Source organism: Panicum virgatum, chromosome 3K (genome assembly GCF_016808335.1).
Source record: "Panicum virgatum strain AP13 chromosome 3K, P.virgatum_v5, whole genome shotgun sequence".
NCBI lineage: Eukaryota > Viridiplantae > Streptophyta > Magnoliopsida > Poales > Poaceae > Panicum > Panicum virgatum.
In genome coordinates this window covers 8,611,153-8,638,426 of record NC_053138.1, presented here as the reverse complement: position 1 = coordinate 8,638,426, position 27,274 = coordinate 8,611,153, and the positions used below count along the sequence as shown (strand labels likewise).

Sequence of the window (27,274 nt, the reverse complement as noted above, 5' to 3'; positions counted from 1 at the left end):
GGAGGCAATTAGAGAAACGCGTTGTTGGGTGGCTACACCAGACCAGCCTGGCTGGCAGACGCAGGCACGCAGCCTCCCATTCCCCACAAGAAAAAGTCAAAAGGTTGGCGTGGATGGCATCTGCTGCCTGTTGGATTCGACTCCAGGTGAACTGAACTTCCTAGGCAATTGCCAATTCGCAAGTTGCTTATTTCAAAAAATAAAAATAAAAAATCGCAACTTGCAAGCTTGAGACATGGAACCGGTTTCTGCATCCGTTGACCCGTGCAGATGCCTAAGCTGGAAATTAACTTCAGTGTTCAGAGGTCAGGGAATCTGTTCCATGAAAAAAAAACAGGATGCAGAACAGCCAGCTTGTGAACCCAAGCAAAAGTTTGCTTAAAATTCAAGTGATCGGATGCACCAAAAAGCGAGCGCTGATTAGAATCTCACCATACAGATTATGCGAGTTATATGATTCGTACATGAAGTAACTGTGAAGCCATGACAAAGTGCTGATACAGGCTTGTTTTCAAAAGAAAAACGATAATGCAGCCATAACCCGAGATTATTCCAATTTCACAAGAGGAAATTTAGGGCCTGAAAAAGAAGAGAACTACAATTTCAAGATGGTTGACATGTGGTCCTAGATCTATCACAATATATTTGAGGCAGTATGCAGTCCGTAGCTTTTAGATCATGTGCGCCCATGCTGCTCCGGATACGCTTATTGACACCTAATTTTAGGCCCAGCAGTTCTGGAGAAACCAACCTCTTCAGTGCTCAAGACGGACGCCACAAGAGTAGGCTAGGGGTTTGTCACAACTCAGAAGTTGAACTGAATACCTCCAGTAAAAGAAAACCTTGTCAAACAGATTGGAACCTGAACTACTCCCATGTATTTATGCAAAGAAGATGGCAATGAGGACAGAAAGGGCTGTGGCGATCACAATGCCAAGTGATTGTATCAAGCAAGCAATTAGCTGCAGTTTGCAATAGCAGCGATCTCCACAACTACTTCCCACCACAATGCCACCATCATCTTCTCCATTACCATGCAGAAACTAGCTATTGCATAGGAAGAGGGTGGGGTGATAAAGACAGGAGGAAGGATACGATCGTGCTTTATTGTGAGTCACACAGCCACAGTGTGTTGCGGCTTTGTGGGGATTGGCACTTCGGTGGGGCAAGCTATGGTTCACTGTATATGGACCTGCACAAGTCCTCGCAATAGCTCACTAGTCCCGTCCAGACTCCAGACACAAAGAACTTGACAGCACGACTCTGCAGTCTGCACACCTTCCACCTAGGATGCCTTGCATACTTTGGCAGGAGCTGCTGCAAAAGTATGATACTCTTGAGGAATAATCCAAACCTGCGATCCACGAAAGGTAACAAATGATACGGCCCACGTTTCAGGGGAAATTTTTGACATGATGTGGCATGATGCTCCGATGCAATTTGTGTTGCGAAAACTGAAAACCTTGCAGATGTACCAACGCAGCATGCATTGTTGCGGTGGTTTGAGCTGAAGGATGTGCATCTCAGAAATTTCGCATTAGACCTTGTATCACCAGTAGTCGTACCAGTTCCACAGGTAAAACTAAAAAGGTGAAGCCTTTAAAAATGAAACAACAGGTGTGATCTTGGTATGCAGCAAGTTGTGGGCCAAACAGATAATTACCTTGTTGGTTCCTGAAATGACAATGCAGCGGTAGCTTCAACCATTCTTCTGGAAAATCAAGAGGCGAGTAGGAAACGATTTGGTTCACCAAATATTCATCACAATCACTGAGTTGCGCATGAATTAGGTCTGCGATGTAAATACTCAATATCATAGGATTTCACTGTACCAAATAAATAAATGAATAATGATACATCAAAATGGCTAATTAGACTGTTGCATGGCTCCTATATTTCCAACTCTGGAAGATAACTAATTGGTGGTCTATCCTCGGCATTGCAACTCAGTGACAGAGAATGGGCAAAGTAAACATTATTCTAGGCACCAGTGGTCCTAACTCCTAACTTACCTTTCATTGTCCATCCAATCACTCCGCTGAAAATAACAGGTGGTAGCTAGCATGGCAAGAAGGACAAGGGAAAAGAACAATGAATGCCTCCTTTTGAATGAAAAGTGTGTGTTTTCTTGAAATGATGAAAATAAACTTATTATCAATTCGGAAATCATTAAAGTTACAAGTCTGCAAAACCCATCACAATTTTCAAAGTTACTTGAAAACTTGCATATTTTAGGGAATGCACCAGATGGTCCCTTACTTCTGTTGACTTTTTGTGTGGGGACTATCTGCTTACAAACAACATGTTAGGTGATGGGTACAATCAGTTGACCTCAAGATCCTGGTAAAGAGGTACTTTAGTGCTTATAAGTTCTACAAATGCACAGAAAAAAATCCAAAGAACTGTAAATTGAAGAAAATATTTATGTTTCATGCTCCTGATTACCTGATAACCAACAGCTATTTGATGGAAAAACTTTTTGTTTGTTTTCAAACTTCCTATCTGGATTATGCTGAGATGTCAACTTCTTGTCTTCTTGTAATCATGTTTAGTAGCAGAAATAGTTGTCCTTAATGTTAGAGTATATTAGGCAACTCCAGATATGGTAGTTTAGGATTGATGTAATCCCGTGATAGACTTACTTATCTCTAGGGGAGGTGTCTTGCCCTCCAAGCCTTGTACTCCTATATATACCGCCCAAGGGGCTCATTGCAATAAATCGACCACATTATACGCATCCAACCTTTCCTACATGGCATCAGACGCCAAGGTTTTAGATCCTGACCTAGCCGCCGCCGCTTCGCTGCCGTCGCGCCGCCCCCGGGGAGATCGATCTCCGCCGGGGGCAGCGCCCTCCTAGGATGCGCCACGGATCCCTCTGATCCACGCCGCCGTCGTCGTCAACAAGCACAGCAAAAGGACCTACCTCCCGTGGTGATGCGATCTCGTCGGCTCCCTCATCGCCCCTTCCTCGCCGACTCCCCCCGTGCGCGCGGCCCCGTGCTGGCCCTCTCTCCTCCTACGTCGTCGCTGCCCTGTGCGCGGGCTGCGGAGGAGGCACGAGGTGCGCCAAGCCGCTGCGGCATCGGAGCTGCGAGATTGGGGCGGGTTACCGCGCCGTCGGTCGATTCCAGCGCCGTCCGACGAGATCCGCCGCCGGGACGAGCTGCAGCAGGGCCACCCTACTTCGCCCCGGCCTCCACACTCCTCCACCACGTCACTCCTCCGCCGTCACCGGCGGGCCGCGCCATCGTGGGGGCTCCACCCCATCTCGGCATCTCCAGCACCTCTCCGCCGGGCACCTCCCGACCCACGCGTGAGCCCCGGCCGCTCCCCACATCAGCGGAGGGCGCGCCGCCGCGCCGGAATCACAGGAGGCAGCGCTGGCGGCCCGCTCCTTTTTCTGCCCGTGTTGACCACGGGGAAGGGATAAGGGAGGGGGAGGGGCGCTAGGGGTACCCTTAGAATGTACCTAAGGTTCATTTGTTGCTGCTGTTTTTTTCTTTTCGGATCTAAGATCGGTTTGCGTTGCCCTGCCGTTCGTCGTCGTTCATCGTCGACACTCCCGAAGGACGAAGTTGTTGTTGCGCCCTCCAGGCTGCAGCGACGACGTTCGTGATCAAGCCCACCCTACCGGTGTCGTCGCCTTTTCAGGCGGTGGCGACACCCGTCGCCGGTCTTCGTCAAGCAGGCGCTCGATCCGCCTCCGCGCCTCGAGCCGTTCTCGTGCGGACATCGCCGCCGATGTTCCTGAAGGAAGACGTCGTCGCCACCCCTAATCTGAGCGCGACGCTTGCTGCAACCTGCGCCGTCGCCACCCCTGTCCTAAGCGTGACCTAAGTCGCAAACCGCGTCGTCTACCATCGTCATCTGCCGCACCGTCCTGCTGCTGTCTTCGGCAAGAAGCTGCTGAGTTTGTGTACTCGAGCACCTCGACGACGCTTCGACCCGCGCCCCCTCCACGGCTTCGACCACGTCCACCACGACTTCGGCTACTACGACACTAAAAGGCTATCATCTGCATGAGTCTCCAGTCAAAGCTTTCGCACCGGCGTTCCGACTGCAGGGGGGATACGTCTCCATTATTCTCCAGTCTGACCGTTCGTGTTGCTACCGCTACGACTGCGGGGGGATGTTAGAGTATATTAGGCAACTCCAGATATGGTAGTTTAGGATTGATGTAATCCCGTGATAGTCTTCCTTATCTCTAAGGGAGGTGTCTTGCCCTCCAAGCCTTGTACTCCTATATATACCGCCCAAGGGGCTCATTGCAATAAATCGACCACATTATACGCATCCTAACTTTCCTACACTTAACACCCAAAGAACATAGTTGTAACAAGATTTTTACTTTCATAACATTTTCTTGGTTCCCAAAAATGTTTCTCATATCTTCCTTTCCATCTGAACTGTGAAAATCAACAGTAACGCCTTATATTTGCAAGACCAAAGCTGATTAACTTTCCAGATAAATAGTTCCTACACTGCATTTATTTGTGAACTCTGGGAAGCAGGAAAGGAAAAGCAAGTCCATTCTAGAACATTGGAGGAACTCTACAGCTGTTATGACTGCTTAAGTTCAGTTCATAAGAAAATAGGACCGATGGTATGCATAGCAAGTACTAAGAGGAACAATATGTTCACCAATTTTGATGAAGGTTTTAGAAAAATATACAACAGCTAAGTACTTACTACTATCTCCATTCGAAAATAGATGATATTTTACACCTTAGTTTTGGTTCCTCAAGATAACATTGTCACTAAATGCAACTAGTGATTTCTAGTTGGCAGAGGTGTTACAAAAATAAGAATGCGGCTATTAAGGTCCAATCATGCCAAAGCTACAGAATTATGTGTATACAGAGCTTAAGAAATAATTAAATTGGATCGAAGGGAGTGGATTGCTTTGTGTGCCAAAATTTGTAGCAAAACTAGTATTAACATCCACAGTAGGTGCGACTTCTAGGATTACATTTTATTGGTATTATGGAAACATGCTTATCACAATCCGTTCAATTAGCCACAATTAGAACATGAGCCATCAAAACCATGACCATTGGCTAATCCATTCACACAGACTCAGATAAAAACATCAAAACCATGAAGCTGTCCCTTACCAATAGAATTATAGAAATATGAAGCTATGCCTGTCATATTTATATAAGATTTATTACTTTATGCAACATTTACAGATCCCACATGAGAACAACAACAGAAAAATCATTGTAGTCCTAGCAAGTTGTGGTAAGCTACAGAAAAATTTGTTTAGAAAGAGAGTAAAGCCAGAACAAGTTGTAACAGAAGAACACATAAAAAAACTATATTCGTACAGGAGTACTAATGCCTATATAGAATGATACACCTTTCTACAGTTCTTCGATGAAAAAGAACAGCAAAATTTCAATAGGCAGTTTTGGAGGTTAAGCAAACAAGAAACACGTGTGTATGATGGAGGTAAGAAAGAGCATTATTCGCAAATGCAACTTTATCCCCCCCCCCCTCCCAGCCCCCCAAAAAAAGCGCATATCACGGTCAGGAATGTGCTAGCAAGCACAGATGTGAAGCCAACTCAAATTACTCGCTGTCTTAGAATAAATCCAATCCCTGAAATAAGACTTAAATAGTACTCTTTGAAACTTTGGTTTCAACTGAAAATGAACTTCCAAGACAACCAATCACTTTCCGCATAGCCGCATAGTATATACAATTGCCCTAATCTGTCCTAGCATTTGAAAAAAAAAATCAACAGAATGATGCATTTAAAGAATTCAGTTAAAGCATTCCTTTCTCAATGAATCATTTCAGTGCTTTGGCTCCAGCAATTCAGTGTAGTACTTCTCACATACACAAAAAAAAGCAAACTGAGAGGTTGGGGACACAGCAGTAACAAAGTTAACTATAATCATGTAGAGTTAGAAAGCATATCGTTGGTGAGCGTAACCATAAATTGACCTAAACTGGGCACGATCAACTATTATTGGCAGTCAGGCATCTAATGATTTCCAAACTGTGAGAAATGGCAACAAACTTCCAGCTTATATAAAATTTGATGAAATTCAGTTACATATAACCATATAAGGGATTTTGGCGCAAAGGAAGAAATCATGTTTCAAGATAGGAAATACTTTCAGAGAGGAGGCGGCTACTGGAAACTACAAAGTGTCAAAAAAATGTCTGAATGAGCATTGAGTCCTATTCCTATCTATTGGAGGTTCCTTACATGTAAACTATCAGAAGAAATGTTATTCTGCTTGAAGTTGAAGAAATGTGCGCCATCTTAGTAGATAATGTGATTTACCTGAATCGTGAAGAATAGATACCCATTGCTACGTCTGCCAAGCTCTTAAATGATTTGGTACAAACCCCGGTGCAGCATTTAGCACTCCAAGGAATCTATCAGATGTCCCCATATTGATCATTTATTATGCACGCCAGAATCGATGTGCCAATTTTAAATATTTAGGGGCAAATCCTGACTACAGTTTGCTTAACTTCTCGCAGTATATATCAAATCAAATGCCCAGACTCCCCCTAATCTAAACAACAAATGTCTGAAGGAGCTAAGGCATCATACGAGCTCCATCTAAATTGATAATTGAACGAATGATGGATCAAATAAGATGCCACTGCTCCGATCCTCGGAGAGGCGGGGGGTATCGCAACCTCCATCCAATCCACGGGCTATGGCTACGAGACTGACGACGAAGGCGTCAGAAACAGGCAAACAGCAGCAGATCAAGTGGAGCCAAGCGAGAGATTAACCATCGGCGCGCCGAGGAAAACAAGCAGCTAGCCAAGGGCGCGCGCATCGGACCTGAACGGATCCAGGGCGCGGGTGGGAGAACGGCAGATCCGCCCTGATTGCAGTTGCAAACAGGGGGCGAGAGCGCCCGAGCGAAGCGAGGGTGATGGCGGGACCGGGGAGGCGGGATGCCGCGCACTCACCTTGGGCGGGATCGCCGCAGTAACGGGGTAACGGCCGGCCGCGGACCAGCTGGGGAGGCACCCCCTTCCTCTGGCTCCTCGATACCTCCTGCTCGTCGTCATCGTCCTCGCGATCGGAAAATTTCCTGCACATTTTCTGGGGTTCTTCTCATTTGGTACGGCGAGCGGCGACTTCACGGGAAGGCGAGGAGGGAGACACGGGACGGAAAGCCTGGAACTAGCAGGGACTGGTGTGCACGTACCACAGGCCAACCAGCATGTGCAGCGACTCAGCGTGGGGCCCGCCGGTGGTCAACTCTTGATAAAATACTGTCGTAAAAAGGATTTTACCGTGGAAATGTCCGAAATCCGTTTCATAATTGGACCGCAAAATCGTAGCCTATCCGGATTCATGCATACAGTACATTGGAGTACGGGTATAGTCGCACAAGTAAACTTTGCCTTTTTTTTTCCTGGTTCTTGTTTCAAAATCTCATGCATACACTGAAGCCACGAGACTGGATTTACGCGCATTAAATTTACATGCGTGTGTTTGAAGGTGATCGAGCCTGGTAGTAATCGAGGGTATGTTTAGATGAAACGCAAAAAAAATTTACGTTGAAATCTTGCTAATTTGAAGTACTAAATGAAGTCTATTTACAAAACTTTTTTTACAGATGAGTTGTAAATCGCGAGACGAATCTAATGAACAGGGCCTGATTCCCGGCGAGGAAACAAATCTCACGTGCTATGTGTCCCCACAATATAGGGCCTTGTTTAGATGAAAAACTTTTGGATGTAAAACACTGTAACACTTTCATTTGTATTTGGTAATTATTGTCCCATCATGAATTAATTAGGCTCAAAAGATTCGTCTCGCAAATTACAGATAAATTGTGTAATTAGTTATTTTATTTAGCTATATTTAATACTTCATACATGTATTGAAAAATTTCGATGTGATGAAGAATTTTAAAGGGAATTAAACAAGGCCTAGATTCTGCAGATTGCTTACCCTTTCCTTCTCCGTTCTTGAAAGACAACACGATGTGAGCCTTTTTTTTTTTTTGAAACGATAAGCTATTCATGTCACATGACTTCAGATTCAGAAACATTTGCAGGAGCCAATGGTCCAAAAGCCGTGGAGCATGAGAGAGGAATTTACCGCAACTGTTGGTACTTTGCACGAGTATGGGACCATGTTGGCACGCTTCGGAACGCTCGGAAGGAGTCTGTCAGCTTATAATCCACGTGTCAACCTTGTCACGCCACTCCCACCGGCGTGACAGTACAGCCTTGTCACGCCACCCCCGCTGGTGTGACAAGATCTGACTTTAGAAAAATTATATTTTTTCATACAAACTCGGATGGAGATGATTTTTATACGAAAATTGTAGCTCTCAACGAGATCTACAACTTTATAGTTTTGAATTTTTTCATTTGAAGTCATTAAGATGGTTAAATAATTGATTTAAACTTTTGACAACATATTAAGCACTTTACCTCCATCGGATCATCTCTAACTTGAGACTGACCTCAGCAGACGCCCGCGGAGGCGTCGCGAGGGTTATGTGGGGGGCGGGCGGGCGGGCGGGTGGGCCACGTGTGCCATGGAGTCGACAGGCGTCGTGAAGCGTCGAGAAACGTCGACCACATGGGCGGGCGGGCGGGCGTCTACTGAGGTCAGTCTGACAGCATATTAAGCACATTTGAAGTCATTTGAAGGCTGTACTGTCACACCGGTGGGAGTGGCGTGACAAAGTTGACACGTGGAATATGAGCTGGTAGACCCCTTCCGAGCGCTCCGAAGCGTGCCAACGTGGCACATCTTTGTCACGCCAATGCATGTGGCGCGACAGCGTGTTTTTGTCACGCCACGCAGACCGGCGCGACCAAAAGGGTTAGATCTGCAAATATATATCCGGGTGGGTTATTTTTAAAATAAAATTGAAAAATAGGTTAAAAATAAAAAAAAAATATTCGCCTAATGCACAGTACAGCGGTTTCGAGGGAGAGAAAAGCTGTTGTCGTATCTGCGGGAGGAATTTATTTTGGCATCTAATTCGAATTAGAAATTCGTAAATTTGTTACATATGTGGCCTGCATTCAACTTTTTTTTGTTGAAGTACTAATTTTCTGCCATACATTTTTCATAAAAAGAACATTATGTTAAGGATTCTCTATTTCTACCGCATTGTTCCATGCACATTCCCCTTAGAGTACCTACCCCCCGTGTCTTCTAGCGTCAAATTGAAATTGCCATATTTATCCAAATGCAAACATTCGACTACATACTCGGTATACTGGGCATAACACGTATTTTCCGCGCTACCTTTTTCCACTTGTGACCATTATTGAGTCCGCTCGCTTCAGCTCTTTTAAGCTGCGGCTGCATCACGGTAGATGTACAGTAAAGTTTACTTGCTCACTACTGTAGCCGCCGTTGCAGCCAGCACTACCGAGCACTTGCACAATAGTGAATTTTGATAGTTTAAAGTTGACGGAACTTGCACAATAGTTATTGTAGCAGCATCGCATGGCCAAAAGAGAGCATAGAGCGTGGTAGGTTATCCACGTCGATCGATATTCCAAAATAGCTTTACTGTGAACATTGGCTCATCCGAGTGAGGTTAACGTTTTGTTGTTGGGGATCATGGAATTATTTGATGACTATGAAGCAACCAACATGGCTGAATAAAAATGGAGGGGTGGGAAATTAATGGTAGCACCTATGAACGGAGAGTTCGGCCGGGGAGGGTTGATGTTGGTGATTCTAATGGACGATTGTCAAGTTATACCGTACAAACATGCTACGTAAAATCCATAGACACTTAAACAATAGGTCATTATGGACATAATTCGCACTCAGAGTCACGGACTGCATCTTAGCTTAACGTCGCAATCCCATGATGAGCCAGTATTGTCCTAGCATCCTTAGTGCCTATAAATGCTTAAGACAAAAGCTCTCACCCTTGACCATTTCACCATGCTCATGAGTCTCCTGCATCCCACCTTGATGATAACCATTTCATCACAGAATAAAAGCACTTGAATATAGGGGTAGATCTTTCATATACCCAATATTTTCTTTTGAGAACTTTGCCAACTTATCTCTGCAGCCAATAGCTAGGATATATTGAGTCCATGATAAATGACACCAATGGAAAAAAGAAAGAGGAAAAAAAGCATAATTGCCGGTTCCCTTTGGGATGGAACCTTCTCGAGCTCGGGCCAAGTAAAGCCAGGCGGCAAGGGAGTGGGCCCCACGAGAAAAATCACTTTCACCAGTCTAGCCTACGAGCAACTCCAACAGATTGATCTTTTTTCTTTCTTTCTATTTTTTCTCAATATAGGGAATTGATGTTGAAAAAATCTACTCTAGCAGATTGATTTTCCATCTCCTTTTCCCTTTTATTTTTCCTCAATCCCCAATAATTTCTCTCCAATTTCCAATAAAAATGGAGACATCACATCTCTCTTTTCATATAGAAAGGAGGAAAAATCAATTTATTAGAGCACTTCTTCCATATAGTGAGAAAGGGGAAATGGGAAGATCTACCCACTCCCCCAGACAGCTCCAAACGCATCTCAAACAGCAAAACCAATTCCGCTTTCCTCCGAACAAATCCTCAAATCCTCCACCAGGTCGTTGTACTCCGATCTAATCGTGTCACGGTGATTGTCCCCGCGGCCCCCTTCCCCAACCTCGCGGCCGGCGCATCGAGGCCGTCAGTTGCGGGCGGCAAGCGGCCCGGATTCCTCCTCCTCCCCGGCCAGCCCAAAAACACGGACGCCACCGGCCACCGCACCCCCCGCAAAGTTTCCCAAATCCCCTACACATGCCAGAGCAAGCATAAACTCCTCCTCAGATGCGGCGCTGCTGCTGCTGCCCGCTTCCGGCAGATCGGAGCAGCCTCTCGGCGAGGGCTGCCGCTACCTTCGCTCGCCCACCAGATCCCCACCTCGTTTCCCCGCCGCGCTCAATTCGGCCCCCCATCGCTTCGCATCGATCCGCTCTCGGCCCCAGCCGGGGCCGCGGATCGGCGGCCGCCGGCCCCCGCGGGGGAGCGGGTCCGCTCCCGCGCCGCGAATGGCCGCGCTCGCCGGCGTCGCGCGGCGCGGATCGTGGCTCCGCCGCCGGCGAGCGGCGGAGCAGGCGAGAGATTGGGTGAAGGGGCGGAGACGGCGTCCGGGCCGGAGTGCCCCTGGGAGTTGGCCTGAATTACGGCGCCTGCCATCGGCCCCCTCGATCCTGGCCGTTGATCGGGGGGCTGGCATTCCCGTAATTCCCGCGGCGGGCCGGGGGCAGAGACGGTAAACCGGGCGGGCGGGCCAGGTAGGAAGCTTTGTTTGGTGTTTGTTGCTTGCGCTGCTGGTTGCCAATCTCACTTATCCTTCCACCCTTTTTTTTCCCCACGAATAAAAAAAATCGGCCTGTTATTTAATGGCGAAATCCCGGAAATTGATTTCTTTTTCCCTTCTCTCTCTCCGGGGGGGGCCGCGGGCGGACGTGAGGGGTGCGCATCAAATCGGATTCAGGGCCGGGCGCGTCCGCTTTATCGGCTCACGTTGGCAGGGCCTCCGTTTCCCCTCCCCTTTCCTTGTCTTCCTTCCCGCACCACCTCTCCCTCCCCCCCACCCCTCCTCCCGCCCCCGCCCCAGCCACCGCCGACTCTTCCTCAACGCAGGCGCAGATCAGCGCGTGCCGGCCCCGGCCCTGGGCGGCGCAAGGGAGCGTCTGCCCGCGCCTCCCCGGCGCTCCGCATCGCCTTTTCCGCCGTTTGCTCGCCGGCGGCCGGTGGGCGACGGACTGCTGCCCCGCCCACGCCGCCTCCGCGTGCTCTCAAGGGCTGGGCGCCCTTGCCCTACCAAACCCGGCGCCGCCTCCGCCTGGAACCGTGCGTCGTACGCTCCTGAATCCGTCTTCCGCCGGCAGGGCCGTCCGGCCGGCCGTCCTTTACCCATGGGTTGTTTCCGCTGACGGGCTGGTGTGCTTTCTGCGTAGGTGTTCTGCGGGTAGGAGGCCAGAGACTCCACAGAGTTGGCTTCGCCGCGCGTATGTGATTCGCGGCGGCGGCCGGAGCTCGGTACAGGCGCCGCTGGGACGACGACGACGACGGCGCCGTGGATGCCTCCGCCGCCGCCGGATCGGAGGGACTTTCTGTACAGGGAGGGCCGCAGGCACGACGGCGGCGGCGGGGGCGACCCGCTCCTGCCGCCCGCCCCCACGCCGCCCCGCTGGCGGGACTCGCCCTACCACCCGCCGCCGCCGCCGCCGCCCCTGCGGGACCACTCGCGGCCCTCGCCGCGCCGGGCGCCGCAGTCGGGCTCCTCAGGTAGGCCCGCCCCCCTCAAATCCTCAGATCTGAGGCGGCCGCCGCCTCGGTGGCCCTCTTCGGCGCCCCTAATTTCCCCGAACCGCTCTGCTATTTCAGAAGGTTACTACCGACAGGGCGGCGGCGCGTACGACCGCTCCTGCCCTGATGAGCCGCCGATAGGCTACACGCCATCGCGCTCAGACCGGTACTGGACGGAAGATGACGGCGGAGGATACAAGGGCTTCGGCCGTTACGGCGGCGGCGGCGGCGGCCGGAGGGACGGCCGTGACATGAGGGGGTCTTACCGAAGGTCGCCGTTCAGGGGCTATGGAAGCGACTTCTCCAGGAACCATCCGGAGCAGCCCCCTCCGCCACCGCCGAGGAGGTCTCCGTTGAGGTCTGTCGCTGTTCCGATCTGCTATGACCCTCCAGGCAATAGAGTTGACAGGGGGGATAGGGACAACCTCCCACGGGTGACACCATGGCGGAGGAGGGAGAGCAGATCTGAGGTTGCGGGTGCTGCTGGGGCTGGACCTGGACCTGTGTCTGTTGGCCAGACCACTCGGCCGGCGCCCTCAGAGAAGGAGGCTTCAGCTCAGCCTCTGGCTGGGGCAGCTCCTCACGGGGCTGATGAGGAGGCGCCAAGGAAGAAGGCTCGACTTGGATGGGGCCAAGGTTTGGCCAAGTATGAGAAGCAGAAGGTGCAAGTCCCTGCAGATCTTGCTGAAGCTGTTGCTGATGGGAGCCCAGCTGATACTGAACAGAAGACTGCTTTTCCTGTGCCTCCGCCTGAGCCGCCTGCTGCGCCTGCTCCTCCACCTGAACCTCCTGCTGCACCTGCGCCTCCACCTCCGCCTGAGCCTCCTGCTGAGCCTGCACCTGAGCCTCCTGCGCCTGCGTCTGTGCCGCCTGCTGCCCCTGCCCCTGCCCCTGCTGCTGTGTGTGTGCCTGCCCCTGTATCTGCACCTTCACCTGCGCCTTGCATATCTCCAGTTGATGCACCATCATCTGCAGCACCATTTTGTACCCCAGGTATGCAACCCGTTTTGTTCTGCTATTTTCTCACTGTATCTTAATTGTTCTTAATTTCCACTTACCTGTTTGGTTCCAATATTTAGATGATAATTCCTATATCCGGTACTTCTTAGCTTTTCTGTCGATCTAGTTTCCATTCTGTTGCTGAATTAGTTATTGTAGTGGAACCAAAACAGTGTTGGGTATTTCTTTAGGTTCACATATCTTTATTTAACATGCTGTCTATTCTCATTGCCCGACTGTTTCAAGACACCTTCCAGTTGTATTCAACGATAGTTCAGAGATCATTTGGTTATCGTTGGTCATGTTCCCTCTGCAATTATCTTGTTTGCTTTTGCATCAAGTCATGTTCACCTCTAGAGTCGACCTACTGAAATCTTAATATCTGCAATAGTTTATAGTTCCAGTTGTTACTTGGACTTCTGATTTTGATCCTGTTTGTGTGCTCGGTATACTTAAATAAAGGTGCCATAATTTAAAAAAAAATACGTTCATGGGGGTTTATGGTAGCTTACTTGCTCTTGTATGTCAACTGCAGCGCCTGAAGATAAATCATGTGAACAGACGGCAAATATGGTCATAAACCCTACTAAAGATGTCCCTGAAGCTGGTGATAAAACTTTCAGCAATGAATTCTCCATTAAGTTAGATCAGCTGGCTGATGATCCTATTAATTCCATTGCAAACATGCTTGCTGACCTTCTCCAACATGATGATTCTTGCTCTGGGGATTCAAAAGGGCAAACCAGTGCAAGTAAGCTGCTGCTACTGAAGGAAAGTATTTCCAAGGAGATTGAAAAGACCGAACTCGAGATTGATTTGATGGAAGGTGAACTTAAATCTGTGAGTACTAAGGCCGGAACAGCTGTTGAGGGTTCTCCCACAGGTGTCACATATGCAGAAAATATTTCACCTTCTAGTGGGACATCAAAGGTCCCTTTAAGTGTGGAGATCTCTGAAACGTCTCATGTGATGAAAGAACCGGGGGAGCTCATCAGCTCTCCTAAGCCACCTGTGGTGCAGGATGTTGATGCCAAAGGTTCTGACATGATGGAAATTGAGAATGCTGCAGTTTGTAATGCAAAAACAGTTTCTTCAGAAGAGAGTGCTGTATCTCCTGTGGTCGCAGAGGATCTGGCCTGTGCTGCTGCTGATCTTAGCCCATTGAAAGCTTCTGAAGGATCTGGGTTTCAAATTGATATGCACAATGACAGGGTAGAAACTTCTCCATGCCATGATAATGCTGATTCCATCAAAACAGAAGTTAGTGACGACCCACCAGTGAGGCAATGCTCACACCATGATCATAAGTATAGCTTAATTGGGTCGGTTACATCTGCCAATAATAATATAGCCAAAGTAATGAATGAATCGTTATTTAAATCCTTGCCTGCTGATACACTTCGGCTTGATTTAGTGGCATCAAGTCATCTTCTGAGCCAAAGGAAGAATGACCATCATATCAAAGAAAGGCTTGGAGTATTTAAAAATAGGCTGAGGTTGAAAGAGCAGATTCTTACCTTAAAGTTCAAAGCATATCGTCACTTGTGGAAAGAGGATCTGCGACTACTTTCTGCAAAGAAACAATGCTCCAAGTCTAACAAGCGCACTGATCAGAGCAACCGGGCATCACATATTGGATCTCAGAGGCAACGCTCCTCCAACCGTTCACGATTGTCCATGCCTGGTCAGTTTTCTCTCCCCAAAACTTTTAACTTAATATGCATTTAAGTTATGTATTGCTCCTGCTTCAGCTTTCACAAGTTCTCATATGATGTTAAACTCCTGCTCAGCTTTCGTATTGGGACGATAGATTGTTCAGAAAATTACCAAGGATTATTTTTATTTTGAGCTAATAGTTTCATAAATTAGATAATTTACTTACTGCTCTGCATTTGTAGTCTGGACAGCATGATAACATGTATGTGAGAAAATCCTTGACATCTTTATGAATCTGCAGAACCAATTTCATTCCAGTGAATTGATCTAGAGAGAATGGGAGTTGAAACATTCTGCCTTTTGTGTTTGGTTTATCACTTAGCAAGCCCCTTTCTTAAGTATCTGTTCCTGCTTCACAAGTTCTCAGTGCTATGTTAGCTATCTTTTAATGTTGTCATGCATGTGATAGTTTTGGTCCCTGTTATTAAAACGACGTTTTCACGATGTGAAAACGACGTTTTCACGAGAAAACGTCCTTGTGAAACGTCCGTTTAAACGTTAAAACGTCCGTTTAAACGTTTAAACGTCCATCGTTTCGTTAAAATCTACCCTCTATTCGTTTCGTCGTTTTATCGTTTTAATAAGCTTGGTTTTGGTTTTTTTTGTCTGCAAGTGTTTACAAACATGTTTCTTTAACGTTGTGATTAAAACGGTACATGTTTTAATTTCATTTTTTTTAAAAAAATACAAGCATTCATGTACTGAATCCTTAGTTTTATTATGATATGATTAGAACTATAATTTTGTGTAAATTGCTCCTCTGTTTCTGCTTGTTCTTTTTTGCTTTCATAATTTTTATAAATGGTTTTTATGTCCTAGCTGCCATCACATGCTTTTGTCCTTTGAAACAATATTGACATGTTCTTTTTTGCAGCTGGTAATTTAAGTACATTCTTAACTCCAGAAATGTCAGATGTTGCCAGCAAGTTGTTTTCAGAATTTCAGATTAAGCGCTGCAGAAACTACCTGAAAATGCCAGCACTGATTATAGATGAGAGAGAGAAGGAATGCTTGAGGTTTGCCAGCAAGAATAGCTTGGTTGATGATCCTGTTTTAGTTGAGAAGGAGCGGGTAATGATAAATCCATGGACACAAGAAGAAAAGGAAATATTTATGGAGATGCTTGCTAAATTTGGCAAGGATTTCTCCAAAATCTCCAGTTTCCTTATGCACAAAACTACTGCTGATTGTGTAGAGTTCTACTACAAGCATCATAAATCAGACAGTTTCCGAGAAGTCAAGAAACTTTTGGACCTTCGTCAACATCAACCCGCTGGCAATTTTCTGGGAGCGAAATCTGGAAAGAAGTGGAATCCTGAGGCAAACGCTGCTAGCCTTGATATGCTTGGAGTAGCATCAGTAGTAGCAGCCCATGACCTTGAATATGCAAACAGAGTGGAGAAAGTCTCTGCGAAATCCCTCATCCGAGCATATGGATCCAATGTTTCTTTTGCAGCCAAAAAATCTTCTGACAGGGAATGCATTAATAATGTACCTTTGAATGAGAGGGAATCTGTTGCTGCTGATGTATTAGCAGGCATATGTGGCACTCTCTCTCCTGAGGGAATGGGCTCATGCATTACTAGTTCTGCTGATCTTGGTAAGATTAACATGACAAGAATGGAGCATATCTTAGCCCCTGAATTTGACAGAAGCATTGATGATGAAGATTTGCTGTCAGATCACGAGTGTGAAGTTGATCCAGTTGATTGGAATGATAATGAGAAGTCAATTTTCATTGAGGCTATGAACAACTACGGAAAGGACTTCGCTCGGATTTCATCATGCGTGAAAAGCAAGTCGTATGAGCAGTGCAAAGTATTCTTCAGCAAGGCTCGGAAATCACTTGGTTTGGATTTGATCCATCAAGGAGCAGTTGATGTTAGTATGCCAACTAGTGATACAAATGGAGGGAGGAGTGATACTGATGAGGCCTGTGCTGCTGAAATGGATTCAGCTATCTGTAGCACGCAGTCATGTTCAAAAATTGAGATGGATGTATGCCCTACTGAAAAAGGCATGGGAGATATAGTCACTAAGCAGCCAGAACTTAATATATCAAATGGGTTTGATGTTATGAACGGTAAAACTGGGGATGATAAGGAGAAAGCTGATAAAAATTGTGGTATTGTTGATCATGAAAGGTTCGTTGAAGGTACTCATCAAGCAGCATGTGGTCCTATAGACATCAATTGTCCAGAAAGGACAGAGAAGCTGCATGGAAAAGATGATGTCGTCGACCAAGTAAATATGCACAACAATAGTGCCATCAGCTCCTCGACTGAGCAAGCAAAGGCAATGCACTCAGAAGTCCGATCCTGTTTACATTCTGTTGAGGTACTTCATCAATCAAGCAAAGCCCCTTTGGAGACTGGCACTGATGCTTCCCGGATGGAAGAATGTTCAAACAATGGTCTTGACAATAATCTAATGAAAGCTGAAAATTCTGGCGCCTCATCTTGCATAGCTTCAGATACCTGTATTAGGGACAATGTTCACTTTGCAAACATGACTGGCGCTTCCACCATTAGTCCTACATTCGCTTCAAGTTATAAGCATTCTGTGTCAGCAGATGTGCCCCAGACAAAGCCAAAGCCAAAGCCACTGGTTACTCCCCTTACCCCAAAGGATTTAATGCCTGTGCAGTTCAGTTCTGCAATTCCTGATCCTACCGCAATTTGTTTTGATGGCATAGCATCAATAACTATGCCCAATTTTGAGGACAGTGGTAACAGAGTCAGCAGTTCTTTAGGGCCCAAAGATATGAGCAAGTACCCAGCTTTTAAAGACCCAACTGGTAATCAGCATGTCACATTGTTTCGTAATGGTGATGGTTACACGAACTGTCTGACAACTGAATTACCAATTTTTTCTGAAAGACCTGCAAGTGCAACTGTTGGTACTTCTCAGACTGATCGGTTCACTCTAACAAAATTCCAGAATGGTCGGTCCAGCACTTTGGGCCTTCCAAACACTTCCGATGGGATTCAATGGGCCAGAAAACATGAAGAAGTACTGCAAGGTTCTCTGAGGTTATGCTCTCACAATACAAGTTCTGATGGTGATGAGCAACAAAAGCGGCATGGTGATGTCAAGTTATTTGGGAAGATTCTCAGTCATCAATCATCCTTGCAAAGTCCTGTCTCATCATGTAATGGTAACAAGAGCAAGCCTCCCTCGCCAAAAGTTGACATGTCATCTGTGAGATTGTCAAACAATCCAAGGGATCGTGTGGTTTGTTCTTCCAAGCCTGGCATCACTCATTTGGGTCTGGAGGAAAGAACAGTTCGGAGCTATGGCCATTTGGATGCAAGCACGACACAGCCAGAACCACTGCTAATGATGGCGAAGTGCCAGAGCCTAGCCGGTGTACCGTTTTACTCGGCTAAAAATGGCACTGTTGGTGTGTTTTCAGATTATCAACAGCCTTCGATTCAGCCACATCAATCAGATCCAAAACGGCTGGAAAGGTTTTCTGATGCTCAGAAGCGCAACGGAATGGAGTTCATTTCGGGTTTCCAGCAGCCTGGTAAAATCTCACGGTTTGGGGGTGCTGGTATCCTTGTAAGCGGGGTCTCAGATCCTGTGGCTGCTCTCAAGGCTCAGTATGGTCCCAGTTCAAAGGTTATGGGCAGTGACGTGGATCCTTGGAAAGACATAGGAAGCAGGTAGCATCGGTAGTGGTAGCGGCTTTAGTGCATGTTTTGTTACCCCCTGTATCATATTTAGTTTTTGTAACTTAAATGAAGAAAACAAGGGAAAGTGAATGGCTTTCCTGTTCATACTATTTGTAGGCTTTGCAGTAGCTGTTGGGTTATGTTATGTACTTGGCATTAACATCTCTTACCTTTTCTGCAGCTCCATACCCTTTGCTAGCTTGACCTGTCAACAGTGGCACAGTGCTGTAGGTTCGCTAGAGGTGCTGTCCACAGGCTGACTATATGTGTTTGCAGGTAGGGTTTTGTTTTGTCAGTTTATGCTGAAACCTCACATCATTGTAATATGCCTAACTCGGTATGCTAGTCTGATGGAGTTTTGGTTGAAATTTTCCCTTGGCTGAAGGGCCGATGTCTCATGTTTTTGCTTAACATTTCTAAGCTTGTCATCTGTAGTCAGCTACAGCCTACAGGGATGCGATGTTCTGCTGTCATGTTGAAGTGCTGCATTTGATGAAATGGTATCTCCTTGTGAATTGTGTTGTTACCTACTGGGGAGTGCGCCTATTTGGTGCTGGTGCCTTGTGAGCCTTTTGTTGATTCCATCGATCTTCTTATGCCGGTCGTGTTTTTGTTCATCTTTTTCCTGGTGATGCAACAGTAGCAGGCATTGTACAGCAGAATTCGATTGTTGGAGTGGTGGGCATTCTGTTAATCGTGTCCTCGAAGTGATTTCAGGAGCGCTCGTTGCCGGATTCAACGTCACCGGGGGATCCCGATAGATTTTGACCTTTGTGCACGTGAGTTTCTGGTCCGAGTTCGACTTCCTTGCAGCTGCTGGTGGTTGCTTTTGGTTTCACGAGTTTCTCCCGGAGCTGGCGCTTTCCGAAGCGTAGCAGGAGGGTGGGTGGTCCAGCGATGCCGCGACGCCACGCGAGCTATATGATGCTGCGCGCCTGTGCTCGGTCCAATCTCATCGTGATCGTGCGCGCGGCCGCTCTAGCCAAGCTACTCACGGATAATGTTGCACGGTACCATGCCCAAGACGTGAAAAAGCCTTTTGTCCTTTATCTTTTTTGCTGGTTTGTTTGTTTGCCGGGGGTGCTTTTCTACTTCCATAGCCGTGGATGTACAACGCCACGCCTTCGGCCTGTACCTCAACCAGCAGCTTCCGCCTCTAGATTTGCAATGGACGCCAGCTCTAGCCCACCGCTCAAGGCTCTGGTTGCACTACAACTGCTGCAACACCTCACCGGACCACTGGTCAAGTCATCGGCACGGTTGGCATCTCTTTTAAGCTTGTTGCTCCTACCTTTAACCGTACTCCTACCGAGCCCTAAACACCTATGTTATCGGGTGGCGGTGAAGCATTTGTGGTGCCGTGGAGAGAATGTAAAAAAAGAAAAAGAAAATAAATGCATCATGTGCCCTCCGTCTCATCAAGTCATCATCATGCGCAAGAAATCTTGACGATAATTGGCTAGGCCCATGGGTACACTCAACGATTTATATATAACGATTCTCAACACCGCATCACTTACCTTGCCTAGGGTCTAGAATGAACTTTCAATGTTCAGTGATGCCTTAGAAGCCAAATAACTTTATCAGAAATAAATAAACACATTAAAAGAGAACTGTTGGAAAATTTCACAATTCATAGAAACTTTTTAACCTTTTTTTATTTAGAGTTATTTAAATAGCAAAGAAAATTGAGGAAGAGTGAAGATACCGAGAAATTCCTTTTCAAAAGATTATGAAAATGCTTTGGATAAATAGTTGCGTGGAAGATTTGCTAAGGTAAGCAATATAACGAAGGAAGCATACCTTATAGAGAGAAGAAAAGAGGGATGAAAGCCGTGAACAGATGCAGCTAATTTTCATCGCTTATCCTCGCAAGCTCTCAACTGCACCTTCTCAACATCTTCAATCGTGTTTATAGTTAACAAGTGAGGTAGATTATGGGTCCTTACCGGTTGATGGTGGCTATCCGAGGATGAAATCTTGATTATGCGCATATGTTGTGTAAGGATAGAAAGGGGAGGAGAGGAGAGGAGAAGCGGAGGACCGAAGGAAGGAGGGAGGATGGAGAAGCAATGAGCATCTTGATGTGGCTCTTAAACATTAAAAAAAGGCTAGATTTGGTGTGAAATGAAAAAAAGTGTGAGTTGGTTCTTGGGAAGCGTTTCTCGACGTTTATGAGCTGTCGTGTCTTGTGCGAATAATAGTTTTCTAGAATAATCCTTACAGAGTGTTAAAGGATGATTTATGAAAATTGTCTTTTGTGCTACCCATATCTCCTGCACCACGCACTGTTATTAAATCCTGAGATCTTATTCATTTTTTTAAAAAAATGTTCTGAAATTTGATTCTAAGTGTCCTAGCTTAGACGCTTACATTTTTATTTTTCCAGCGTACGCCTTGGGGCATCGTTTGCGTAGAATGTGAAATGCGCCACTAGCACGTTCCCAAGCTCACAGCAGCAGCACACTCGCTCCCTGCCTTCTCCGTGGCGGCCCGCCCGCGCACACCCTCCCTGCTAAAACCCTAACCGATCGGGGAAGCGACCTTCTAGAACCTTCTCTGATGGCGTTCCTCCGGGCTCTCCAGCGAGCCCTCCCGCAGCTGTCTTCGCCGGTGGCGGCTCTACTCCGGCGCGCCCCGCATGCGCTTCCCCCTCCTCCGGCTCCTCTTCGGTTTCTGGATCCGATCGGGCGGCGCCCCTTCTCCGCCGCCGCCACCGCCTCGCAGGCGCCGCCCATGGGGGCCAGCCTCTTCAGCGGGCTCATGGACACCCGGTTCCCGAAGCGCCGGCCGGGCTTCGCCAACCGGCGGAAGAGGGCCAGCTTGCGCCCCAAAGGTGTAGAGGATTTCTTCGGCCTTTCGTTTTTAGCAATCGAAATGCTACGATCTGGATTTTTTTTTTGCATTTGTATTATCCCATTCTTTGGAATTCCGCACCTCAATGGAAATATGGCTCTGCCCTGTAGTTTATTTACAGAGTTTTGTGAGGTTTCATGGATTAAATGTAGTGTTGAGCGTTCATCAACCCTTCCTTAATTATGTAACTGATGGAGATGCTGTTGTACGCCCGTAGGTCCATATTACTGGGTGAAGTGCAGTCCTGGGGAACCCATACCAACTAGCCAGCCGAACAAAGGGAGTGTGAAAGGGAGGAAGGAGAAGAAGCGGATCAAGCAGCGCAAGGCCTTTATCATGGTGAACCCTCGTTCCATTCTTTATACCTGTTGTTTTTACATCTTGATGTCCTGCTGTGCATCCTGCTATAATGCTTTATTTATTATGCAATCCAAGCTACCTTTGAGGTTCTGCATAAAATGGAAAGAAATGATTGACCAATAAATCTTTAGAGTCAATAATAGATGCCACCTAGCAGTCGTGAGTATTGCAATGAACTGGAACTACATAACAACTGTCTTAAGTGATTCGATTCTTTCCAGCAGTGCTCAGCAAAGTTTAAAACTAACCTTCTTATGGATTCACCGCTTTACAATTTGTTCTGTTTTTCCTCGTGATGTTCAACTTATGTTGGTTTTCCTGAACCCTGAATGTACATTTGTAGCTGTGTTAGTCGTACGATACTGGCTTGTATAGAATGAAGCTTTAGTTTACCAGTGTATTTCTAGAATTAAGTCACATCGCTCGCTTATGGATGTCAATTTGCTTGATTACTTCAATCTGAGCTCTCTATTTTAGGTACAGTTGGTGTATTGCCCTTAGTTTCTAATCAAATACTTAAAAAATGCATGTCTTACTCGTACAGGCTGAAAAGAATAAGCGCAGAGCGCAGTATTCTGCTGCGGTTAAGAGAAAGGAGGCAGAACGAACAGATAGGAAGATGGCTGCTGTGGCAAGAGACCGGGCATGGGCAGAAAGGTTGATAGAGCTAAAACAGCTTGAGGAAGAAAAGAAAGCTGCAATAGCTTAAGGAGCTGCTCTGGAAAATGGCAAGGCGTCTAACTTGTTTCTGCTGCTGCATTTCCCTATTTTTTTTCCAGATAGTCTAGAATGTCATAATTCTTGTGATGGAAGACTAGCTGTACCACTTCTTTTAACAGTAATATCAAATGCTGGAACTGGTTTTAATACAAATTTGATAAATCCAAGTTTGGAGTTTGTGTTCAGTGATGTATTTAGAATAAATGATATGATGGTTCTTGTGTGCTGGAGATCTGGAATGACCAGTGTCTGCAACCTACAATTTTGTTTCACTGTGAATCTGTGATACAGAATTTCGTTTGAAGTTACTTTCATTATTGAAACAACTTCTGATTGTAAATCTATTGCTCTTCTTGTCAACTCCTGATCATCCAATCCCTCAGTTTTGATGTATTGGACACTATTTTACATTGTACACTCTCCGCCCCAGAATATAGCTATGTTTAGAATTTTTCAAAGTCAAACATTTTTTTTATTTTTACTACAAATAGCAAACTAATCATAGAGGCTATAACATAAAAATTTTGTTAGTAGATTTATCGTGAAACCAACTATTATAACATGTAACCTTTTCTATTTGAAATAAATTATTTTTAGAGGTATTGTTGGTCAGTTAAAAAGTTTGACTTTGAAAAAAAAAACCCTGAACATAGCTATATTCTAGGACGTAGAGAGCATTACAAAATATCTGAATGATAGTAGTGATTCAAGAAAACCAGTGTGTGAACTAGGTCCAGATTGGCATTCCACTGCCTCCAGTCAACACAAGTGGCCCCCATCATGGTAGCACACTCCCTTTCTGCAACATTCTGGACCCACCTCTTCATAATGTAGTTGCCTGGCAATTCTGGTTTAGACTTGAAAGTGAATAAGTGATAGCTAATGATATTTTGCATGGTTTAACCTTCCAACTGGAAAATTGCTCGTTACAACCATGAAGGCCATAACGTATCAACAGCATGCATGTCCTTCCCTGGCTGCTTCCAACCACTCTAGAAACTTTACCATGGCTTCTGCATGTTCTACCCGTGTATGGTTTAATTTTTCCAGCTGAAGGATCTTTAGGAGACAAACATTCAGACAGGACTAGGGAGCAGCTAGTAGTTTTGCTGTGGAATGTATTACAGTTTTGACAGAAATGCAAATTATTTACCTGTTTCTTCACCCTGCATAAGTTTTAATGTTTATTATGTAGCAAAATCTTGGAAATTATGCTGCACAATGACGGAAGCTCTAAATGCATTAGAATACCATGGTTACTGAATATCTTTTCACCAATTTAGCTTCAGTGTAGGAATCAGGTGTTATCCGAGCAAAAGATAACCGTATAAAAATAGAAGTCGTGCCAACTGTAGTTAGTCATAGCATATCTTCCTGAGTGGTTTCCCCCATATACATGGAATCACGTCTTTTCTGAACTCAACACATAGACTTCTAAATGATGCGAAATATGTTAGCTACCATGCTGGAAAAACTATACATCCTGTTTACTTCATCTGCTGCTCTGCTCAAACTCAAACATCTAAACGTTCTTAATTATATAAACCCGGAGGAAACTGTACAATAAAATAGAGTACCACAGAAGCTAACCCTGCCCTCAAGTATTATTATATTTTGATAGAATACACAATACAGAGTTGGAGCAAAATATCATACAAGCATTGAGGACCAAGGGCTAGCCTAGTAGAGCTGTTCTCTTCTACCACGGAACCATCGCCACCTACAGGAAACAAACCGCAAAGCAGTGTTAAAACCATAGAAAACAAATGGGGACAACAATTGGGATATATACTGCATAAGCATAATTATTGTTGTGGTAAGTGTGAGGATAAAATAAAGAAATGTCTCCTTTATCCTTTATTAAAAAATTCTTAATGATTGATGTTTTCTTTTTGGTCATGGGTTTGTTTATGTTCCATAAGCTGCCTAATCTTCCACTTTTGCAAATATAGTTCTATGTTTTCGGTTCTGAAATCAATTTTTACAAAGAAAAAGGAGTTGTCAAATTGCAAAAAAGTTGAGTGAGCAACTGAAACATTTTGCTGAGTACCAGTAGTAGTCCCAGCGTGGGTTTATCTTGGACATGCGGTTTACCCCATATGGGTACTCGGACATGGAACGGCGAGCGTTTCTGAAGGCGCAGCACCCACAGGAGCAGATGCAGATGAGGGCGACGAGCACGACGACGTTGAGGATGGAGATCTTGTGCCAGTCCTGGCGGATCTGCTCCATTACGCCAGCCTTGCACGAGTTGCACTGGTAGCAGAGGATGTCCGCGGCATTGTTCCACCGATAGCAGTCCTCGTCTTGCGCTCCGACGGGCATGCCTCCACTGTATTGGCACGCTGTTGGTGGTTTGCAGCAACCGGACTACAGGATAGTTCATGGTTGCAGTGAGTCGAAGAAGGCAGCAGCAGGGAAAATTTTGAAACTAGTAGCCCTAGGTAGACAATCTTGTTTCTTGACAGAACAGACTAGGTTGAAGTGAAAATAGGATAGGAGCAGTAACACAGAAAATTAAATCGGAAACAAAATCAATCAGTGGCTGATTGGGCAAACCTGTATTGGCGTGAGATCATGCTGGAGGTAATCCATGGGAGTCCAGTTCTCAATCTTGGCACAGGCCTTGGACCCAACCACACAAGCAAGGGCTGGCTTCCAGTACTTCATGTCCTGCATGTGTTTCTGGAGCCATGAGGAGTAGTCTGAGATGTGGTACTCCCTGTAAGGCCTCCCTGGAATCTGTGTGCCTCCGCCTCCTGCCGTGACTGCGAACCCGAAGGCTGTGATCCCAAGAAGGAAAGCGATGAGGAGCATAATGGCGACGAGGTACAGCCACAGCGCCCAAGCGACATGGAAACAGGCGCCCACGAAGCCAGCAAGAGAGATGAGGAGCACGGCGAAGCCGATGACGAGGAGTGGTGTCTGCAGAATCGAGGAACATGTTGCAGTGGAGCCCTTGGCCAGCCAAAGCCCTGCCCCGATGACCGGAATTGAGGCGAGGAGCGTCCCCAGGTTGAGGTAGCCGATCAGCAAGTTGCTGAAGCGGTAGGGATACATCTTGATGATGTTCCTGCTTGCTCTTGCTCTGTTCTTGGGTGCTCTGCCCTTGTTTTATATGATATGGCTATGATTGATGCAGGGTCTTGCTCTTGATTTTGGGTTGTCCCAGCTCTACTGGTTGGAGTGGCGTTTCTCTGAGTGGTCGGGTGCAAGCGCGAGTGCTTTCTTCTTCCCTTGGATAACTTTTTGATCCTGGTGACTGTGCATGGACCTCTTGAAGGGGTGTGCTTATGTGTATTCTATGCCTGGCTTTGCTTTGTGGGCTGTGGCTGCATGCCTTTAATAATGCTGGGATGGTTTTGGAAATCTTAGCAACTCTTGCTCACTTTCTTGCTTTCTCACTTTTTTATTGAAGTTTTTAGCTCTTTGCACTGCCATCTACCGTCCTGACCTGTATATGTTTTCTTACGTTTCTGTGTTTTCTGCCTTTGTACTCTATATAAACTCACTTTAAAATGTTTTTTGAATGGAGAGTACAGCTCTGCTGCTGTTGAATTTTTGAAGCTTCCATATTTGAGAACACTAGACCAAATCCTGGAGGGTCAAAGAAGCCTATTGTTCCCCTGGAGAGTTTCTTTTGTAATAAGGGTATCTGTTTTTTCATATCCACTTGCTACAGTTTGCTTGTTTTGTGGAATAAGAATAAAACTTCACTTCGATTTGATTCGTTTCATGTTTCATGGGTATTGATTCTGCTTGAAAAAAAGCGCAGAATTATGATGGGAATTTTTGGAGATGTGTGGATGGAATGCCTTAGCCCCAGCATTGATGCTTAATCATGAAGTAAAAAACTAAAAAGTGTGTGGGGGTTCTTGGTTCTGGGCTTTCAAGGATAAGAGGGAGGGAGATGCCCTTTTGCATGAATTCGAGTGCATGAAGCAATTCTGCTTTCTGGCCGCATGATACCAGTATTCGCTTTGCAAGTAAAGAAGGGCCCTTACTTGTCTTGCCCAGAGCAATTGCAAATCAAAAGCATCTCATATGCGCTTGCTTTAATCCCTTTGCTGACTGATTTCATTCCTTCTCTTTTTGCCCTTTCTGCAGGATAAGCTCGGCAGGCAATCAGGTGGAGGCGCTTGGGATTTGTTCAAACGGCAAATGTGGCGCCACTGCACGCTGGGAATTTCTTTGGTGACTAAAATAATGGCGGATTGGTTTGCGTAGACGCCTGCTTTTTCTTGCTGCTTTTTTCTTGAGTTGTGATGTGAAAGAATGTTGTAACCCTGGGATAGACAGAAAGTGCACCAGGCATCCGAATCCAGGATCGTTGAGGAGCTCGAGAGTAGTCTAGAGCATTCTACACATGTAATGCTGTTCCATCTGCTTTTGGGCAAACAAGGGATTATGCTGTTGATCTTGTTGTTCAAGCCTCAGAACTGTCGGTTGTATACTCATTTTTAGGTCCTAGCACTAACATATAGCCGTCTTGAGTACCAGCCTACCAGGGCTTGGTGTCACAATTCAGCATGCAGTCTGAATTTCTGAAGCATGGAGGATCATTCACATGTGGTGATGGAATCATCGAATCAGCGTGTGGTATTCTGGAGGTTTTCTGTTGTTTAGAGTTTGGACCAGAGGCATGTGTAACTTGAGTGCACAGAC

The 27,274-nt window shown here is 46.1% G+C and overlaps 3 protein-coding genes and 1 long non-coding RNA gene across 8 annotated transcripts; 2 read left to right on the top strand and 2 right to left on the bottom strand.

Moving 5' to 3' along the window:
- Positions 1-398: 398 nt before the first annotated feature.
- Positions 399-7,161, bottom strand: LOC120697327. 3 transcript variants are annotated; one of them, XR_005684436.1, is made up of 3 exons: positions 6,946-7,161; positions 1,463-1,792; positions 399-1,354 (listed from the first exon to the last, which is right to left on the bottom strand). It is a non-coding gene; the product is annotated as an uncharacterized LOC120697327 (long non-coding RNA). The 3 variants fall into 3 exon arrangements; XR_005684435.1 differs by having other exon boundaries at positions 399-1,582; positions 1,664-1,792; XR_005684434.1 differs by having other exon boundaries at positions 1,664-1,792; positions 6,946-7,160.
- Positions 7,162-11,042: 3,881 nt separating this feature from the next.
- LOC120697325 lies at positions 11,043-19,057 on the top strand. Of its 3 annotated transcripts, none has more exons than XM_039980502.1 (5): positions 11,043-11,260; positions 11,930-12,260; positions 12,360-13,274; positions 13,816-14,964; positions 15,871-19,057. In XM_039980502.1, exons 2-5 carry the CDS (start codon positions 12,053-12,055, stop codon positions 18,666-18,668), a joined length of 5,070 nt encoding a protein of 1,689 aa, XP_039836436.1. In that variant the 5' UTR covers positions 11,043-11,260; positions 11,930-12,052; the 3' UTR covers positions 18,669-19,057. The 3 variants fall into 3 exon arrangements, with proteins under 3 accessions (XP_039836436.1, XP_039836434.1, XP_039836435.1); XM_039980500.1 differs by lacking the exon at positions 11,043-11,260 and adding an exon at positions 11,569-11,822; XM_039980501.1 differs by lacking the exon at positions 11,043-11,260 and adding an exon at positions 11,569-11,829.
- A 2,053-nt stretch (positions 19,058-21,110) lies between these two features.
- Positions 21,111-22,871, top strand: LOC120697323. Its single transcript, XM_039980499.1, has 3 exons — positions 21,111-21,509; positions 21,747-21,868; positions 22,434-22,871. Exons 1-3 carry the CDS (start codon positions 21,236-21,238, stop codon positions 22,596-22,598), a joined length of 561 nt encoding a protein of 186 aa, XP_039836433.1. The 5' UTR covers positions 21,111-21,235; the 3' UTR covers positions 22,599-22,871.
- A 1,177-nt stretch (positions 22,872-24,048) lies between these two features.
- Positions 24,049-25,927, bottom strand: LOC120697322 (tetraspanin-6-like). The gene is made up of 3 exons (XM_039980498.1): positions 25,169-25,927; positions 24,660-24,979; positions 24,049-24,329 (listed from the first exon to the last, which is right to left on the bottom strand). Exons 1-3 carry the CDS (start codon positions 25,667-25,669, stop codon positions 24,290-24,292), a joined length of 861 nt encoding a protein of 286 aa, XP_039836432.1. The 5' UTR covers positions 25,670-25,927; the 3' UTR covers positions 24,049-24,289.
- Between the last annotated feature and the right edge of the window lie 1,347 nt (positions 25,928-27,274).